A 17,793-nucleotide genomic window follows, 5' to 3' on the forward strand; every position below is an offset into this window, starting at 1 on the left:
CGTTCCAGGGAGAGAGAAAGAAAGAGAATTCCTATAAGGGTACCCCTTTGAAGAGATAGTCTTGATTTTAGTCAAGAAAATGAGTTAGTTGAGCGGGTCGGTACGGTCCGGCTTTGTTGGTAGGCATTTGGTTAACGAGGGAATTGAAGTTCACTCCCATTGAAAGAAATAGATTACGACTGGCAAGCATACATATTTATGATATTGGAGCAGTCAAGAGTTGATTGACTTGAGAAATCACGAAATCTACAAAGTTGATACTTCTACTATTTCAATCTCCCATTTAAGACGTGTCGACAGAGGCTTATGTGTGTTATATATGTGTATCATCTGCTTAGCCAAGGGTATGTCAAAGTCTCATAATTCTATGATCATGTATTGATTTCTACACATCTTCTCTAAGCTCTGTAATTTCAAACAGCTGCCTCCAAGGTTTTTTTTCTCCCTCGGAGTGTCTTCAAAAACTCGCTCTCCCACTTTAATCAACCAACCTAGCAAGATGAACACCATCATACAACGGCATCAACCAAGAATCCAACCGCGGCTCGTCATGCACGGCACTGTTAAACTCGCGCAGCTTATCGACGTCCTCGGACTTCCAATACGCCGCGCGTTGGCTCTTCTCGCGCTCCATCCACGGGTTCTCGTCCGAGTCGTCGGCGACGATGCCGCGGCGGAGGACGTTGTCCGCGACGATGAGGCCGCCGGCACGGAGGAGACGATTCTTGCCGCTTGTTTGGGAGGAGGCGAGGATGGTGGATAGGTAGGATGGGTATCCTGACTTTTGGGCGTCGATGAAGATTAGGTCGTAGGGTTCTGAGGGGTTTAGGGTTGGTAGGCTGCGGGAGTATGTTAGTGAGGTGAAATGGGGCGTTTCTCATAGCCCCCTTTATCCTGGTATTCTTCTCCGGTTCTCATCCGATGAAGGTTGGTGGCAACGGAGGCCACGAGAGTTTTATAGTTGAGCTTGGTGAAGGAAAACTCACGTCTCCAGAGCGTCGCCGACGACGACGGACGCGTTCTTGATGCCGTTGGCGGCCCAGGCCTCTTCAGCTTGCTTTGCGTAGTCTGCGCTGAACTCGAGGCCGGTGACGGTGCCTTCTGGGCCCACGGCGTGAGACCATACCATGCCGGAATAGCCGACGTAGACGCCTATTTCGAGGACTTCATTTTGGTTTTCGTTAGCAAACGGTCTTTGAGTTTGGGCTGAGTTGAGCAAGAGTCGTTTGTAGCGTCTAGACTCAGTGGCTCTATGAAAAATGGCTCTGGCAGAGATCTGAGGTGTTGCGGAGAGGTTTGGCAACGCTCAACTTCTTCACCTAGGCCCCTCCAAAGTTTCGCTCGAGTTGCGATGAGGTTGTGATATGAGCCGTGTTTCGTGAGGTATATGGTGTTGCAATCTCACATTCCTCTCAAAGACGTTCAACGACTCTCAACCGCCTTAACCCCCCCCAAACGAAGACACAGAAAGAGACCTCTACGAAAACTCACTTCTCTTAGCCCCAATAAGCTTCGCAATCCAAATGTGGTTCTGCGCCTGAAAATTGCTAATCATCAATATGGACGTTTCGGGCTGCGTCTTGTCAATGTGGTCGTGGTAGGCGACAATGTGCGCGGGTAGGTCGGTGGAGCGGGACTCGGAGTACGTCGTCACGTTGCGCGAGACGGACTCGTTTGGGTAGAGGACCGAGACGGAGGACTTCATCTTGGTTGTGGTTGGTTGTGTACGTGTAGTGTTCCTGAAGCTATGACTCGAGTGGTTTTCCCGTCTTGCAAGAATCAAGTTGTACAGAAAAAAAGTGTCGTGGTTTTGTAAGATGTTGTGAGGGTGAGTTGGCGTTCCGAGAATGAGGTGAGGTCAGGAGTTGGTTGGACTTGGATCGAGTCAGGTGGATTGCAACGGGACCGTACGTCGGCACTTTGACAAGTGTAATGTATTGCAGGAATAGTAATTGCCAAAGAAGGAAACGCAGGAATATGAGAGAGAGAGAGAGAGAGAGCGAGAGCGAGAGCCTTGTGTATTTATGCCAAGTATCAAAAGCCCGACTGGCCACCCCTCCTCCCCCGCCAAAGGTCGTTCGTTGGCGTTGATTATTAAGTCTTCAGCTTCATGACAAGTGACAACTATGGCACATCATGTCACAACACCCCCCAGTCCCATCCCGCGTGCGGAACGGTGGACAAGACCCAAGAAGGGGAGCGCCGCGCCCCCAAGTTCCGAGAGAGATGAAGCAAGATCGACCCCTCCATCCATCGGTGCGGATTCCACCCCCACCTCCATCCATCCTCCTCTTCACCTCCCCCGCCTTCGGAGCAAGATGCCGGCTGTCGAGTGTCGTTTGGTAGCGTCCCCGGTTGCGCAATCGCCCACATTCACCCCCGCCAAAGGGATCAGAAAAACCACAATGGCATTTTACGAGTGTTTCGTACGGACATAAGTGTCAATTAGCAAGTCTGTCAAATGTGCCTGTCGGCCGAAGTCGCCATGATCGCTCGGCTCGGCGATGGCTGAGGTATAATGTCTGTCAGTTTACTCCGGACTTATGCAGAAGATGAGGCGCCTGGTGGATCTATCTTTACCCAACCAACCGCGACGAACTGCTACAACTTCCAAGTCTAGACATTCTCGGGCCTGACACACGGCATTTGTTTGGTGGTCTGTAAGTTGGACACCGGTGCTCAATTTTAGGCCCTCTTTTCTGTTTTCGCCGGACTTTTGCCCATTGCGTTTACCTTGCGTACACTTTTTTTGACAGGCGCTTGTTTTACAGCGGGAGGTTTATCTTGCAGCGGAGTCGAGGGGAACGGGCACTCACCCACCGCACTGCACCGCACTTGCATCTTGCGACTTCGGATTATCCGTACCGAAGAATACCTGAGCAGTAAAGTTGGGATGGAAGAAGCTTGGAAACGCGCTCGGTGCCGTTTTGCGGCGGGACTACCGGTATCTGTCTACCTTAGACTCATGTACCCTCGCCCTCCAGAACAGACCACACCATCCCATTAACTGTTTCGGGAAGGCGGGGCGGTTCCGAGGAGCAACTACGTGATTCTCCAGTGACATCTAAACACTACACCGTGAACCCAAATAGGTGATTATCTGCGCAACTGGACGATGCTTTGTACCACGCATATTCATCTCACAAAGAAAAAAAGGCCCCCCCCCCCCCCTCTGTTCACTATTTAGTCTCTTGATTTTTCACATCGCTCTGTTATCATTACGTTTTTGACAAAATGAAGTGGTTTCCAAAGTGTTGTATTAAGGCGGGAACTTTGAAGTCTAGTGACTTACATTACAAAAACTACACGACTAGAAGCAGTTGACGAGATGCTTGAACAAAAGGCGGGGCGACAGGATATTACGACCTGACAGATTAAGTCTTTTATCCAAGCTCAAGCCAAAGTTGGTTCCTATATGCTCTTCCACTGTAACACTTTTTTCTCCCCTTTTTCTACCTTGTAACGGCCACACGGCTCCATTCCACACGCTTCCCTTCGAATGGAGCTAAGAAACCTGAAAGAGATGGAGGCAGAAGTTTTCTACTTTCCAGTAACTGCTTTTCAGTAGCTATTCTGCAGCAGGCCATACCACTTCCTCTGCGCCCCCTGAAGCTTCTTTGCAAAAGCGTCTTCCGTGAAGTTACAGAGACACTTAGAGGAAGAAGGCGACGACCATGAGGGCACCACCGAGGGTGAGAGGTGCCTTGAGGTAGCTGCCACCGGCAGTGGGGACCGTGGAGGGCTTGCCTCCAGTGGTGGGCGGCTGGGCGGGAGGCTGCGCCGGAGTCTGGGCAGGGGGTTGCGCGGGCGGCTGAGCAGCGGGTTGAGTAGGGGGTTGAGCGGGAGGTTGAGCAGGAGGCTGCGCGGGCGGCTGAGCAGCGGGTTGAGTAGGGGGTTGAGCGGGAGGCTGTGCGGGAGGCTGTGCGGGAGGCTGCGCGGGAGGCTGCGCGGGAGGTTGAGCAGGAGGTTGAGCAGGAGGTTGAGAAGGAGGCTGCGAAGGGACAGTGACAGGCTTGTTCGCCGTGACGGTAGAGTTGTGGTAACGGACTCTGGTGACCGTTGGGCAAGGTGTGCTCGAGGCCTGAGGGGTGACGGGTACAGCCTTCTGTGAAGACGCCACGACGACGGGAGCCGAAGATGCAGGTGGCACGGCGCGCTGGGACGAGACCACGACGACGGGCATGGACGAAGGGGGAACAGCCTTCTGCGAAGACAAGACGACGACAACGGCGGAGGTCGAGGCCTTGGCGGTCGTGGTGGTTCTGGGCTTGTGGGTGGTTGTCACCTTCTTGGTGGCTGAGGTGCAAGGGGTCGTGGCGTTGTGGTGGTGGCTGGAGGTCACGATCTTGGAGGTCGTCTTGGGCTTGTGGGTGGTCGAGGACTTTTTGGAGCTAGAAGAAGACTTGCACGGGGTGGTTGTGGACTTCTTGGAAGTAGAAGACGCGCAAGGGGTGGTGGTCTTCTTGGTTGAGGTGGTGCAAGGAGTGGTCGTGAGCTTCTTGGAGGTTGTGCAAGGAGTTGTAGTGGGCTTCTTGGAGGTAGAGCAAGGAGTGGTAGTCGGCTCCTTGGAAGTAGAGCAAGGGGTAGTTGTTGGCTTCTTAGAGGTCGTGCAAGGAGTCGTGGTAGGCTTCTTAGATGTAGAGCAAGGAGTCGTGGTGGGCTTCTTGGAGGTCAAGCAAGGAGTCGTGGTAGGCTTCTTGGAAGTCGAGCACGGGGTAGTCGTGGGCTTCTTCGACGTGGAGCAAGGAGTCGTAGTGGGCTTCTTCGACGTGGAGCAAGGAGTCGTAGTGGGCTTCTTCGACGTGGAGCAAGGAGTCGTAGTATCCTTCTTGGAAGTCGAGCAAGGCGTCGTGGTAGGCTTCTTGGAAGTTGAGCACGGCGTAGGCTCGTGCTTCCTGGTGGATGTGGTGCAAGGGGTAGTCGTCGAGGTGGTCGTGCAAGGCTGGGTGACGGTGACGACCTTTGTGCTCCAAGTCCAGGTCGGCCGGCCGTGGCCGGGCACAAAGACCTTGGTCACGGTCGTCTCGACGACGGTCTTCGGGTCCAGAGGCACCGGGGGGAAGTCGGGCTGCGACGGCTGCCAGCCGGCCGGACGGGTCGAGACAAGCATCTGAGCCTGGGCCAGTCCGGCGAGGACGGCAACAGCGACGGTGGTAGCGACCCTCATGATGTCTGAGAAGGGGGGTAAGATGGGAAATGAGAGAAAATGGTAAAAAGCGATTGACTGAGAGAAGAAGTGAAAGGTTCCCGCCTTCCCTACACGATGACAGTGAGCGAGTGACTGATGAATCGGATGAGGATGAGAGAGGAGATTGTCTGGAGTCTGTTCTTCGACTCGCTTTACTTATAGTCGTCGGCCTGGGGGCCTTCGATGACCTTGATCCTTGATGGTCCTTCATGTCTGCACGGCTCGTTGCGTATTAGTTTCTCATGATGTTGGGAAGAGAGTTCGAAAGAATGGACCAAAAACCAAACACCGGGGCCCAACATGCGCTGCATAGTCCACAGGGTTGTGAAGCCATTGAAGCTTATGCAGAAAGCTTCTCACTCTTGAGCCACTTGGGACATGAGCTCCTCCCTTCCTGAAGATCGGTGGCCCCAAATACCGATGGCAACAGGGCAAGGTTTTCTTCGTCAAGCCATTGGAACCTCTGCGGAACGTCTCATGGCGCCGTTCTGGAGCTCGACGGCAAGTTTAGGTTGCTTGCGAATACGGTCTCCTGTGAGATACAAGTCGGTTTCGGCGAAGAAGAGAAGGAGAGGGCGCGAGTAGTTGAAGTCTTTTCACGCGTTGGCGACACCATTGGTGACGCTCACTGGACGATTTTGATGGAGAAGCTGCATGTTTGAACCTGTGCTTGGAAATTGATGAAAACGCTTGGGTACATATGGTGGCGGGACCTCTATCGGACCTCTTCCACCACTCGATTGCCCGCCATTCGCTTTTCGTGATAATTCTGCAGCGCCCATATACCTTTCGTCATGATATTCGACACCCAAAACTTATTGATTCCGATGAGCGGCGCCCACTGTTGTGACTCGAAACAGAAGAGTGGTGATTCGTGCACCTTGATGGAGCTCTCGACGCCAGTCGCAAAATCTGCGCGACCTGCAACGCTCAACTTTGTGTTCCGTGTCGGACCATGCTCGCTATGTATGCCTTCTGTCGACTCCATTCTGTTCCACTCTCGGAACACGCTTCCCAGACCCTAACGCCATATTGCCACGCAGTTTAGTAATCGGAGTCGGAAAACAGGCCGAACCGCATTCTGTGGCTCTGTGTCCATGGTCAGCTTTGAACTCTGTGCGTCTTGTGTCAATGAGGGAAAAACATACAAAAGGCAGCTTGGGAATGACAACTGCTAGCACGGCCAGGAAGTTGATGCTAAAGTAGGCCAGGTCGTAATGCGTGTAATGCGTGCTCAGGAGGAAAAGCACGATTGGCACGCTGAGCAAGAACTTCTTGGCGGGTGTGTATTGTGCCCCATCGTCAATTTGCTCCCACATGTTCAGGTTATCAAAAGCACCGCCGTTGAACTCGAATGGCACGCCGCGAACGTAATGGAACATGATGTAGGATCCAAACATGTACGAGATATTCGTCAGAGTCCAGGATGTCTCCTGTGACACCCCTGGCATGACATCGTAGAATATCTTTAAGCAAAGGATGAGGACGAAATGGATTGTCCAGGCGCCTAGAGACGACGATTGTCAGTTCTTGTTGTCCTACCGTTCAATGGGACTCGATAGACTGGCACGCGACCAAAACAAAGGGGATGGAAAGGGGCAATGGGATAGCTTCAAAAAGGGGAGCTTCGCGCGGGGCTCACCTTTGGCATTGACCCAGTTCGCATTGAGGTTAGGCACGACGGCCTGGTCGCTTATCTGCTCGAGTGTCTCTTGCGGTTCGTAATGAACCTGGAGGATACTGCTAGATCTCCTTCTGCGGGCACCGGGTTCCGCCATTGCTCTGTACGATCCGCTGCCACTTCGCGGAGGATTTGTGGCCGCGTCGTACGAGACGGTGCGAGAGAGGAGGATTGGGGAAGACAGTTTGGCGGTGTTGGAGGGGGCGTTGGGGTGCGGTTTGGGTTTTGTGGGTGGAATGGAAGAGGGGGAAGTCTCTGCGGGCTCTCGGGATCGTCGTCGGCGTCCTCGTGATGCTGGGGTTCGGCGGAGTGATAAGTTTGTCGTGTGCTGGCGGCCCCCTTGATGATGTCACGGGGAAAGCGAGCAGCAGCAATTGACGTCGAAGTTGACGCGGGCGTTGTATATAGGGGATGCTGGGACTGAATGTGGTTGAAATTTGATGGAAGCGAGAGTAGAGAAAAAGGTGTCGTCGGGACAGTCGAAGAGAAGCGAGAGCGAGATTCTGGCTGTGAATGTTTGGGGATGCCGTCGTCGTAATAGTCTACTTGGCAATGGGATGAAGGAGAGGATGGGACATTTTCCATTAGATATTCATAGTAAGGTAGCAGCCAGCGGAACGGGGGCACTCAACTGGGGCCCTGGGGGGGGGGGGGGGGGGGGGGGAAGGAGGAGGACAAAAAAGACTGGGGCCCATTGGGACGTCCCCGACAAGGCCACGGCACAGGGCCTCAGGTGCAGCTTCGCGTGCAGGCATTGGAACCAGGCACAGTGAAGACTCCACTAATCCACTCCTCCCCAGCAAAGACACGAAAGGACAGAACAAGATTGGGATCCGAGCCGACTGGCAGCTGGAGACAGCATCAATTCCTTCATCTTCACACAGTCATGACAGCCAGTGCCAGCCGACACGAGCGTAACGAGGGGACACATTGATGCGGACGACGGGCGTGGAGCCACCCCTGGTCAGGGTCGTTCAGGGGACCACCCCAATTTCAGCGGGTACGGGAGACTTTCGAGAGGGGAGGGGGGACGCTGGCTGGGCAGGGACGGAGTTACATACAGTACAAGCACTGGCAGGTCCCGATGGGAGAAAGAGACGGGACTGGATGGACGGGACGCAGAGACTCCGGGACGAAGGAGGGCTGGACGGGACTGGACTTGGGGCCAGGGACACCTCACCTCAGTTTACAAGACAGAAAGCAGAAGAGAGCGGGAAGCAGGGCAGGCATTCCTGACTCTTGGAGCCATGGAAGGTATGTGCGGATGGCATGGGAAGCCCACCACTCGCAACTTGCAAGAGGCTCTTGCACCTTATCTCCTTGGCCTGCGGATAGGAAGCTTTTTCTTCCAGGTGCGACATGCCCAGCCGGTTCACCCACCCGACGAAATGTTGCTCGATTTGACAAGCTTCTTCCTCCCCCACCATCGAAGAAGAAGAAAAGAAGGGACTCTGATCGTTGCATACAGATCCCCTCCCCAGCTCCCACGTACAGCAAACGGCATGCGACATGCGCAAAACCCTGCCGAGAGCACGGCTAAACCAAGCACGAGAAAAGATCCAATACCTACAGCGACACGTCCCGCGGGAAGGGCACTGTGACTGATGATGGTCGACGTGAGCACAGCCAGCCAGACAGACGGTCAGACTCAGACCCAACATGCCACTGTCCCGCCGCACAGATATCCGTACTGTAAGCTCCCCTGCGTTTCCTGACCCGGCCAATCGTGCTGCAGGAAGGGTAGCGCAGGACGGAGGACGGAGCAGCTTGCGGCGTAGGTTCGCAGGCACATTTGCTAGCGAATTGGGGGCAGGAAGGGGTTCCCCTGGCCAAGTTCAACTAGGAAGATGCCCCTATTTCCGACATTTAGTGACGGCAACTCGGTGGTCAATCGCCATTGGGGAGGGATGGGATACAGAAGCAAAGAGCAGACTGGCCAGATGTGGAAGCACTCTCACACCCATCCGGATACAACCGCTGGATCGACCCTATCACACAAGGCCGCCCACCGTCCATTGTCCATGTAGTGTACGCCGCATGAACATGCCATCCAGCTCTGAAGAGAGGCTAAGCTTTGTTGAGCCTGAAGGAGCAGAGCAACAGCAGAGCAGCACGATCATATACAGCCCATCCGTGCCATCTACTCTTCGCCTCACATCATGACATGGATCACATCACACCTGGGGTTCCTGGCGTCTGGTCATCCTGCCCAGATTCGCGTACGGGGACGGATAGAAGCGCGCAAGAAGGACGATGGCGGCATGGCCCCTCCTCCCCAAGTTGTCGATGCCGTCTTGGACTCCGTATTCTGTACTCCGTACCAGTCTTCCTCAAGACATACGGTGTTGCTCACTCTTCCCACCTTTCCGCTCCTCGATTTGACAAAAGTAATCGTTATCTGAGCTAAATCTGTCGCCCTCGGTCTCCACTAAGTGGGCTGTGCGACAAGTTATTGCCTGTAGTGGTCCGTTGCGTTGCGTGGGATGGACGGATAGGCAAGAAAAGGAGACGTGGAATTCCTGGACATCCGGGATATCTCACCGAACCACAAACTGCGTCACTGATGGAATGCCAAAGTTTCTTGTCCACATTAGGCCCGACCCCCGGTCACGTCTGCCGACATCGAGCTGTTGCAAAGACGCATAGGACTTTTGTTTAGCCCAGCGGATAAGTGTAGAATACGTGAATACTAAATTGCAATCGAGTTTATTACTCATTGCAGCTTCCATACCCGCGGATAATTTGTGGCGTGTCTTTCGGCCGAACGACGCTCAGTTCCAACGCGCAATACCGTGGTCACACTCGGGCAAAAAAGCAGCAGATTCATGAGACCACGATATGCCCGCTAAAAAGTTATAGCATACCATACCTTTCCCACCTGCGCATGTCGACGCTTGGTCCAGGTGGCAGGTGTGCAGAAAAGATCTAGCCTCATTTCCGACCACCAGGATCTCATTTCTGCTTTTCTCAGTTCTGCGGGTTGCGGGTTGGATGTTTGTAATTAGATGAAAGTCGATAGGCCCGAGGTGCCAATTCTAGAAGCATTTCACTTTCGCTTCCGAGTTTCTTCTTTGCAAAATGGCAGTGTGGCACCGACCAGCCCGACACCGCCTCAGGTGGGCACCGGCCTGTAATTAGTGAAGGTTCCAGGGCAATCAGTCGGCCCCCCTTGCTAAGGAAGGTAAGCGAGAGAGGAGGGACCTGACCTTACCTAATATCTGAGGTGAGAGATACCGATTGGCACTGTGCCGTGGCCCGCACCTCAGAAAAATCGAGCACACTGAGGCACCCGGCAGCACTGGCAGGCAGCACAGGCACAGGCAGCCGCCGGCAGGTGCGAGAGGCCCGCCGTGTCGGTTTGGCGAAAAAGCACGGTTATTCTTCGGCCGGCCGTTATTTTGTGACGTCTGGCCTGCTGGTGGATACCCGACAACAACCCTGCATACCTACAATTTTTTGATCAGAGGAAACGGCGGATTTTCCTGTTGATGCCGAACGACGTTGAGCAATACTAACAGGTGAATATTTATTCTCCCTCTCGTGAACGGTTCGACCGCTTGATTCAAGTAAGTCTATCGGCGGGCGAATTCTCATCGGATCGGAAAGAGTCTTTCTGGGCGCGCCCGAGCATTGCCAGACTCTGGCAAATCGCGACTTCTCACGACCTTGGAATTGTGAATCAACTTTCACGTCATTGGACGCAAGAGTGTTCATCACTCCAACTTGGGCAAAATCCCACATAACTTCTGAGTATTTCAGCACGTTTTTCACTTGTTCCAACAACACCTGACTCTGCTAGGTAAGACATTGGAGAGGCCTTGAATTTTGGTACGGCGTGGTATATCTCATAGTACACCGCAGTCACTGAATTTTCACACACCCACACCGCCCTCAAGTGCTACATCATGGAGGCATCAGAGCAGGCACAAGCCGTCCCGGTGCTTGGCACTGGGAACGATGCCCAGCGAGTATCGAAGAAACGGTCGCTGGAAGACGTCGAGCAGGGAGACGTGATGCCCAACGGATCACCTGAATCTCATCGGGCCTCATCGCATGAGCCCGAGGCCAAGCGGGCGAGAACGGAGCAAATCGGACAATCAGTCGCGCTGGATGTGTCAATGGACTCGGACGGCGCCGATGAAGGTGAGCTGGAGGAAGACGGAGAGGTTCTACCTTCCGAACCCGAATCCGAAAACCAGGGGATCGTCGCCGCAGAGAGTGAAGGAAGCGCTGGATCTCGTACGCGATCAAAGGCGTCGGCTTCTGGTGGAGAGTCTGATGCGGGCAACAAACGGACGACCCGTTCAATGTCGGCGGTGGCGAGCGGCCCATCCCAAGTTGGATGGAATCAAGGCATAACGTCGCATATCCGGACATCACTTGGAGGGCCCAAGACCAAGGCTGCTGCACCAGCGCCCGTCAAGGCATCAATCGCCGAGGAGGAAGCCGCACCTGCTCCCGCACCTGCATCCGTCTCCCAAGAATCGCCTGCATCCGAAGCTGCTGAGCCAGCCCAACCTGCCCAACCGGCGCCAAAGGAGGCCAAAATCTCTCGACAGCAGCGAAGGGCCGAAGCTGCAGCAATCGCGAAGGAAAAGGCGCAAGAGATCGAAAAGGCTGGTTTCGTCCACGCGGGTCTGACTTTCTTTCAACCGAACAAGAAGACGCTTCTGCAACCAAAGGGGAACAACCTAGGCAGTGGAGTATGGAGATCCAAGTTCAAGAGCTGGTGCCAGTCCTTCATCAGCCGAAACACCGAGCAGGAGCATCTGCTCACGCCCGACATTCTCGTCGCTGCTCTGCAGGACTACATTGCACATCGGGCAGTGTGGAACAAGAAGAGGCAATCTCCAGCCGCGGTCACTGAGTCACGTAAGCCCGAAACGAGGACTGACATGGCTTCCATCCTGGCGAATGTCGTGAAGAAGGATAAGCGCCAGCCAGGATCAGAAGAGTCGCCCCTGATCATCCACGATAACGACGATGAGTCCAACGACGACCTTCAAGAAGTATCACCTCCGTCTGGTTCCAGACGGGCTTCACAGACCGAAGACGGGCCTAGCGATCAGCAATCTGCAACACAATCCCAAAACGACGTCGTGGATTTGATGGACGACGAGGAGGGCGAGGAGATGGAGGAAGAGCATGGTGAACCAGGACCGGCGATCATGACCGAGGAGGAGGATTTGGACCAGCAGCGCAAGTACTTCCCTGGCCTGGCCGACGCTGTCCAGATCTGCGTCTACTGCGCGACTCTGGGACACACCTCGATGGCTTGCCTAAACACGCGGTGCAAGTTCTGCGAACATACCGACCACTTTTCTTGGAACTGTCCTACACGCGAAAGATGCACCAAGTGTCGCCAGCTTGGCCACGACAAGACCAAGTGCACGGAGAAGCTCATTCATCTGGACGAGGAGGGCATGGAATGTGCCATGTGTGGCTCTCAGGCTCATCAGGAGGACGAATGCGAAAAGGTCTGGCGATCATACAAGCCTCCAAGGTTCACCAAGAAGGTCAAGCCCTTCCCCGCCTTCTGCGCCTTTTGCGGCAACGAGAGCCACTACTCTTCCGATTGCCATCTGAATCGCGACAGACCGAAGAGCGAAACGTGGACGCTCAAGAACAGACACCTCTACATCGACAAGAACGCAACCGATGGCCCGATCAGCGACTTCGCTAGTCAGCCCCAGAACCCCAAGTTCGCCCCTCTCTCGATTAAGGGCTCTGCAGCCAAGCGAAACCACATCTTTTACCCCGATAGCGACGGGTCGGAGGAGGGCGAGTTCATCGGTCAGAAGGTGAAGCCGCGTGCTCCACTCGGCAACATCCAGATGTCGACCAACCTTCAGATCAACGCTCGCAACTTTGGACCACCACCGCAGACGCAGTCAAACGGGCGTGGCCAGCAGCAGCAGCAGCAGCGGAATGGGTGGTCAGCGCAGCCTCCCCTCCCTCCAGGTCCTCCACCTCCAGGCCCGCCACCACAGGGCTCGTACTCGCGAATGTCGAGAAGCTACAACAACCAGTCGCGCCAGCCCGTGAACGGTTTGCCTCCCAAGCCCCCCGCGCCGCAGTCGCAGCATCACGGTCACAATAGCGCGGGCCCACCGTCGAACGGGCGAGGAGGACCGAATCCGCCCAAGAAGCAGAGGACTAGGAACCAGTCTGGAAACTCACATGCGGGAGCCTCGCAGCAGCAGCAGCAGCAGAACGGTGGGGGCTCGGCGGCATCGCGCCGCAGGGGCAAGAACAAACGCGGTGGGAAGCAAGGATGAGCGTTTGGAATGATTGGCTAGCGCGCGACGCCGTTGAAAGAAGGGGCGTAAGCTACAATGGATGGGCGTGTGTCGCGCGACCGCGGGCAAAGACGGTGGTGGTGGTGGTGGTGGTGGTGGTGCGAAGTCACGGGAAGAGGCGAGGAACATCATGTACGACAAAGTATACGGAGTTGAGACAAAAAAAACTTCGAAGCGAGATCGGAAGAGGAGACAGCAGCGCGACGGAAATGCGCGACGACAGCCTTGCCTTTATGGTTGGGTGAACGACTATGGACGAACTGCGCGGCGAGGGGGAGGGAGGGGTTTAGCTTTTACATTTTTGGCAGCAGGAAGATGCGTTTGCGTCGGGCCAATCGTTGCGCATGCGCAAGTTGACGTGGACCGTCTGCACATAACGGAACTTCTCATCCTCGGGGGTGGTGGATCAGATCATTGAACCAGAGCCGGAGAGCGGGCGGGAAACAATTAGCTTCTTATGGAGAGGGAAGCACTCGGTACGGTAGTTTCTCTTAATACCCCCCTGGTTATTCGCACAGGAAAGGCCGATAGGGGTGGGAATACTACTATTTTGCGTTTTATAAACTTTTGTAATTGACCTTGTGTGTTTGTGCCTGGATTCTGAAAATTTCCTCTTCGCTTGGAGAACATGGATTTTGGTTTATACCATGGGACTTACAAGGGATATCTCAACATTTGACTCATTGCGAATGCCACGACATCAAAAAAAGACCCTGGCTGGCGCTTTCATGGCTGGGGGGGGGGGGGGGGGGGGGGAGCAAAATTGAATCATTGACGGTGAAGAGGCCCGGTCGTCTGGGAGATCCCAAAAAATGCTCTTTACCGCAAGTTTCTGAACATGGGAGAGGGGGAAAATCGTCAAGGGCTCGCGGCTAGGGGTGTAAGAAGAAGAAGAAGGCGAAGGAAAAATTCATCGTGGGCCTGTCACTGGGGGGTGTCTATTTCTTTTGATATTATAGACCATGAACGGCGCTTAGTTTAGGCTTGGGAGTGTGTGTTAGTCACGACGCTGAAGGGGTTTGTCGGCCACGTCGTGGATATTGCCTTGATTTTCACCCTTGAAAAATGCTTGGGCTTCAATATAAATAAAAAATTCAATGTGGTGGCTCTTTTGTGTGGACGGACGAGGTTTTTTGACGATTTGTCGGTGTGCGCGTGCGCGTGCGTGTGGTGTGTGTGTAAGTGCGCTGTTGCGAACTTGCGGTGCGGTCAGTCTGGGGGCTGGGTTAAAGTTGTGGATGCTATATTTTTCCTTTTCTTTTTTGAACATTTGGTTCGTGATGCATGGGTTTGATGCAATGGTTTGGTGGGTTTGCCAAGTGGATATTAGTGTAGACTGGGAGTCGGGAGACGGGGGGAAGTTGAGAATGAACCGGGGATGTTGGGACTTGGGTAAGGGGGGGTTTTTTTTTTTCCCATCCTTGGGAAGAGAAACGTGGGTTGTGGGTTTTGATGACGATGGCCTTGTCTTTTTAGGTATTTGGGCTCTTGGAGTCTTGGGTCTTGGGATTCCGAGACCGGGGTGTATTGATGATGGACACCGTGGACCATGGGCCCTCTTGTTCATGGGTTGTGGTAAGAAAGTGTCTCTGTCGCAAAGTTGTGGGATATGTGTTTGGTTCACCGGCGACGATGGACTCGTTTGCGATGCCCGGGACGGCGGGAACGACCAGGGGGTGGTGCACGACGTGGCTCCAAGGGTCTCTTCTGTCCCTGTCTCTTTTACCGCTGGCTTGGCCGTGCCCTTGGTCTGATGATGTATGTAGTACGGGTAGACAGGGGGGGAGGGTCTGAAAGTTTTCGAGTCGAAACAGAGGAAGTCGTTTGCTAGGCTGGCAGGGTAAATCGTATTGGTTCTGGGTGTGTGGTTGGATGGTGATGGAGAGGGTGGAAAGAGAAGGGTGTGGCATTTTTTTTTGTTTTGATAATGGGGACGATGCAGTCGTGATGTGGACACCAGGTGACGATCAACCAGGGTGGTCTTTTTTTTTATGGGTTGTGGTTGTCGGTGTAAGTACGGAAAGATGAGGGTTGCGCTTAGCTGTGGGTGATGAGCGATGAGAGTGTCCAAGGGTTTGTCTGCGGCGGGACGGTGTGATGCAAAGTGCTGCGATGCAAGAGAGTTGCAAAGGGGAAAGAACAAACGATGCGTTTAGAAGAGTCGAAGCTTGCCAGGGCGGGTTGTTTTGCTGTGTTGTCTGTTTCGGGGACTACGGTGACGAAAGGACTAAGTTGATGTACGAAGTATGCATAGACTTGGACTCAAAGTTGACAAGAGAGATCATGGGATGGACTAGATGCAGGTCAGTTGACTTTTTGGGGCGGGAGTCTGAGAGAGATGCAGGAAAAAAAGGACCCTTGCGATTGCTGCTCAGACCGTTGACGCGGGCTTGGGATAATGAGGGAGTTGGTTCCGAACGACTCTACGTAATTACTAAGGTACCTGAGTTCTGAGAGTTGAGTTGTGGTCTGCATCTCAGTCTGTGGTCTAAAGGTTCGTTGTGGGTGGTGGTGTTTCGACCTGTAGTCATGTCAGCCCCATTTTGTTAATGGTGAAGTGGTAGATTTCAAGCATGTGGTTGTGTGTGTGCGGGTGCTTCATTCTCGAGAGAGCCGAGCCATTCAAGACTGCCTTGCCTGCTTGTGGGTAGAAGTGCTGTGGAGTCTTAGGATGCTGCATGAGTTGAACAGGCCGGCCGGCTGGCCGGGCTACGTCAACTTTCCAACCTAGAATTGGAGTTTCGTGGGAAAGCATTTTGAGGGGGATGAAGGATGGGATGCGCCGGTTGATGTCCGAACCCGCAAATGCGCAAACAAATTGTGGGGTTTATCGCATGGGTCGTCGAGTGGAACAAACGACTTTTTCCAACGACGTCTCTCACCGCGTGGGATTCGTTCGATTCCTTTTTTCTGTATTCCCAGAAAGAGGTGCTTGCTCACCTCTACCGGGAAGCGGATTGGTTGGATATCAAAGAGCTGGCGACGGTTTCCCGTCTGATCCGCGGTTGATTCGCGGATTCCGCAAAGACACCCCCAGCATTTGCGCGACGGACCTCACTGGTCAATGGACGAACGTCTCCGTAACGGTATGCAGAATGCAAGGTAGTGGATCGCCGAGAGAAGAGTCATAACTCATCCATCGTCCGTGTGTCCCACAACGGCATGCATGGGGGTGGTGGTCGAGGGGAAGGGACGACGACGCTACTGTACTGCAGCAGCAGAAGTGGACTATGCGCGGCAAGTCAACACCCTTGAACCTGCCTATGCCTCTGCCTTTGCCTATGCTTCTGGCTTCCTGGCTTCTCTTGGTTGACCTCGCGTCCACGTCCGGAAAGCCGTACATTTGCCGAGGGGAGAGTACACATGGTAGACGAGGGGTTTCTGGCCACAGCCCTAGCCTCGTAGCCCTGTGTTTCGCGAAAATGGAGGTATGGCTGGCACGCTGGCTGTTGGATGGATGGTGTGGCGTGGTGCAAGGTAGGCTGTTGTTCGAATGGTGGGTGTATTGTCTTTGGCAGGCAAAAGGTGGTGACAGCATCGAGTCTTCCCGTTTGAAACAGCACACCGGGCTTTCTCGTGCCACGCCGCTGATCAGATCACCAGAGGCTGTCGAGTCTCTGTTTGATATCCCGGAGGCGAAAGTGAGAAGCGGACAGACTTCAACAAACGTCAAGATCGAGACCGTGGACGAACCACGGCAAGAGGAAGGGGTTCATTCGTTCCCCCCGAAGTTGATGCATCTTCCATACTAGCGGGCTCCCTCCTCAGACTACCTTCCATGCTACAACCTAGTACCAGGCTATATCGCCACGCGGAGGGGAAGCCAAAAACAATGAGTAAGAAAGGAAACGCCGGACTCTCGAACATCCTCCACCAAGCCCATGATCGTCAAAAGATCCACCCGGCAGAACAAGACACACACCTTGAAAAGCGAACCCAGGGAACCGAACGGCAGTGCAGTCAGTCAGTCGAGGTAGAAAACATCAGACGAGCCGGGGGGGCCACCCTCTGTCAAGACTCAAGAATGCCACAGACAAGTTGAGATAGCGTTGTGGTCAGCGCTTAGGCTTATACGCACAAAGCACGAAACGACTGGTCGTCGACGATAGACGCGCTCCCGTAGCTCCCGTCCACCTCCCGGGGCACAGACGCGTACCTTTCGTGTCTCTGGCGAATCACGGCAAGGCATGTCGTCGGGTGCATGACCAGCCTCCCGGGTTTACGGCCAATGAGGCGCCGTGTTGACGGACATTTGACGTGCCGGTGGAGTCAATCGCCGGTCTTTTTATGGAGACTGGACCCGGATGGAGTGATTAGACTTAAGTTTTGGCGTAAGGATAGAGTTCTTATCGATAGCGCTTCTCCCACAACAAGCCAGAAACGAAAGAAAAGCCAAAAGCCAAAAGCCACCACCACCCATGACATTGACATGCAAGCTGCTGCGCCCGGGGCTGGCTCGGACGATGGGGCCGGCGACTGGGAGCCGGGAATAGGAAAAATGCCCATGGGTATTCCGTACCAGACCGTAGGATATGACAGGTCCAGAAAAGCCACACAAGGTCAAAGGACCACGACAAGAACCGGCAGGTATCCTGCCATCATCTGCAAAGTCCCGCACCAGATAG

The 17,793-nt window shown here is 54.2% G+C and overlaps 6 protein-coding genes across 6 annotated transcripts; 3 read left to right on the forward strand and 3 right to left on the reverse strand.

The window, feature by feature from the left end:
* Window positions 1-345: 345 nt before the first annotated feature.
* On the reverse strand, window positions 346-1,915 carry BDP55DRAFT_30888 (O-methyltransferase). Its single transcript, XM_060566666.1, has 3 exons — window positions 1,492-1,915; window positions 987-1,164; window positions 346-839 (listed from the first exon to the last, which is right to left on the reverse strand). Exons 1-3 carry the CDS (start codon window positions 1,703-1,705, stop codon window positions 479-481), a joined length of 753 nt encoding a protein of 250 aa, XP_060432492.1. The 5' UTR covers window positions 1,706-1,915; the 3' UTR covers window positions 346-478.
* Window positions 1,916-1,940: 25 nt separating this feature from the next.
* Window positions 1,941-2,599, forward strand: BDP55DRAFT_655261 (uncharacterized protein). The gene has a single exon (XM_060574304.1). The coding sequence runs from the start codon at window positions 2,127-2,129 to the stop codon at window positions 2,436-2,438; it is 312 nt and encodes a 103-aa protein (XP_060432493.1). The 5' UTR covers window positions 1,941-2,126; the 3' UTR covers window positions 2,439-2,599.
* A 572-nt stretch (window positions 2,600-3,171) lies between these two features.
* BDP55DRAFT_30863 (uncharacterized protein) lies at window positions 3,172-5,366 on the reverse strand. Its single transcript, XM_060566664.1, has 2 exons — window positions 3,293-5,366; window positions 3,172-3,190 (listed from the first exon to the last, which is right to left on the reverse strand). Exon 1 carries the CDS (start codon window positions 5,165-5,167, stop codon window positions 3,653-3,655), a length of 1,515 nt encoding a protein of 504 aa, XP_060432494.1. The 5' UTR covers window positions 5,168-5,366; the 3' UTR covers window positions 3,172-3,190; window positions 3,293-3,652.
* An 866-nt stretch (window positions 5,367-6,232) lies between these two features.
* Window positions 6,233-6,966, reverse strand: BDP55DRAFT_726179 (ORMDL family protein; the record flags this gene model as incomplete). The annotated part of the gene is made up of 3 exons (XM_060579110.1): window positions 6,233-6,277; window positions 6,337-6,695; window positions 6,831-6,966. 3 exons carry the CDS (start codon window positions 6,964-6,966, stop codon window positions 6,233-6,235), a joined length of 540 nt encoding a protein of 179 aa, XP_060432495.1.
* Window positions 6,967-10,774: 3,808 nt separating this feature from the next.
* Window positions 10,775-13,147, forward strand: BDP55DRAFT_629356 (uncharacterized protein; the record flags this gene model as incomplete). The annotated part of the gene is made up of 1 exon (XM_060572009.1): window positions 10,775-13,147. The coding sequence occupies one exon, from the start codon at window positions 10,775-10,777 to the stop codon at window positions 13,145-13,147; it is 2,373 nt and encodes a 790-aa protein (XP_060432496.1).
* A 3,277-nt stretch (window positions 13,148-16,424) lies between these two features.
* BDP55DRAFT_737102 (uncharacterized protein) lies at window positions 16,425-17,235 on the forward strand. Its single transcript, XM_060580366.1, has one exon. The coding sequence runs from the start codon at window positions 16,432-16,434 to the stop codon at window positions 16,918-16,920; it is 489 nt and encodes a 162-aa protein (XP_060432497.1). The 5' UTR covers window positions 16,425-16,431; the 3' UTR covers window positions 16,921-17,235.
* The last annotated feature ends 558 nt before the right edge of the window (window positions 17,236-17,793 follow it).

The sequence above is a fragment of the Colletotrichum godetiae genome (assembly GCF_030913485.1).
Source record: "Colletotrichum godetiae strain CBS 193.32 chromosome Unknown BDP55scaffold_10, whole genome shotgun sequence".
In the NCBI taxonomy this organism is placed as follows: Eukaryota; Fungi; Ascomycota; class Sordariomycetes; order Glomerellales; family Glomerellaceae; genus Colletotrichum; species Colletotrichum godetiae.

What these genes read in the sequence shown, in the direction of transcription:
- BDP55DRAFT_30888 (XM_060566666.1), bottom strand. Translation starts at nt 1,705, where the DNA reads ATGAAGTCCTCCGTCTCGGTCCTCTACCCAAACGAGTCCGTCTCGCGC. An exon ending in GCTTATTGGGGCTAAGAGAA is followed by an intron (nt 1,165 to 1,491) that starts GTGAGTTTTCGT and finishes ACCAAAATGAAG; the next exon opens with TCCTCGAAATAGGCGTCTAC. An exon ending in GTCGGCGACGCTCTGGAGAC is followed by an intron (nt 840 to 986) that starts GTGAGTTTTCCT and finishes ATACTCCCGCAG; the next exon opens with CCTACCAACCCTAAACCCCT.
- BDP55DRAFT_655261 (XM_060574304.1), top strand. Translation starts at nt 2,127, where the DNA reads ATGGCACATCATGTCACAACACCCCCCAGTCCCATCCCGCGTGCGGAA.
- BDP55DRAFT_30863 (XM_060566664.1), bottom strand. Translation starts at nt 5,167, where the DNA reads ATGAGGGTCGCTACCACCGTCGCTGTTGCCGTCCTCGCCGGACTGGCC.
- BDP55DRAFT_737102 (XM_060580366.1), top strand. Translation starts at nt 16,432, where the DNA reads ATGCCTCTGCCTTTGCCTATGCTTCTGGCTTCCTGGCTTCTCTTGGTT.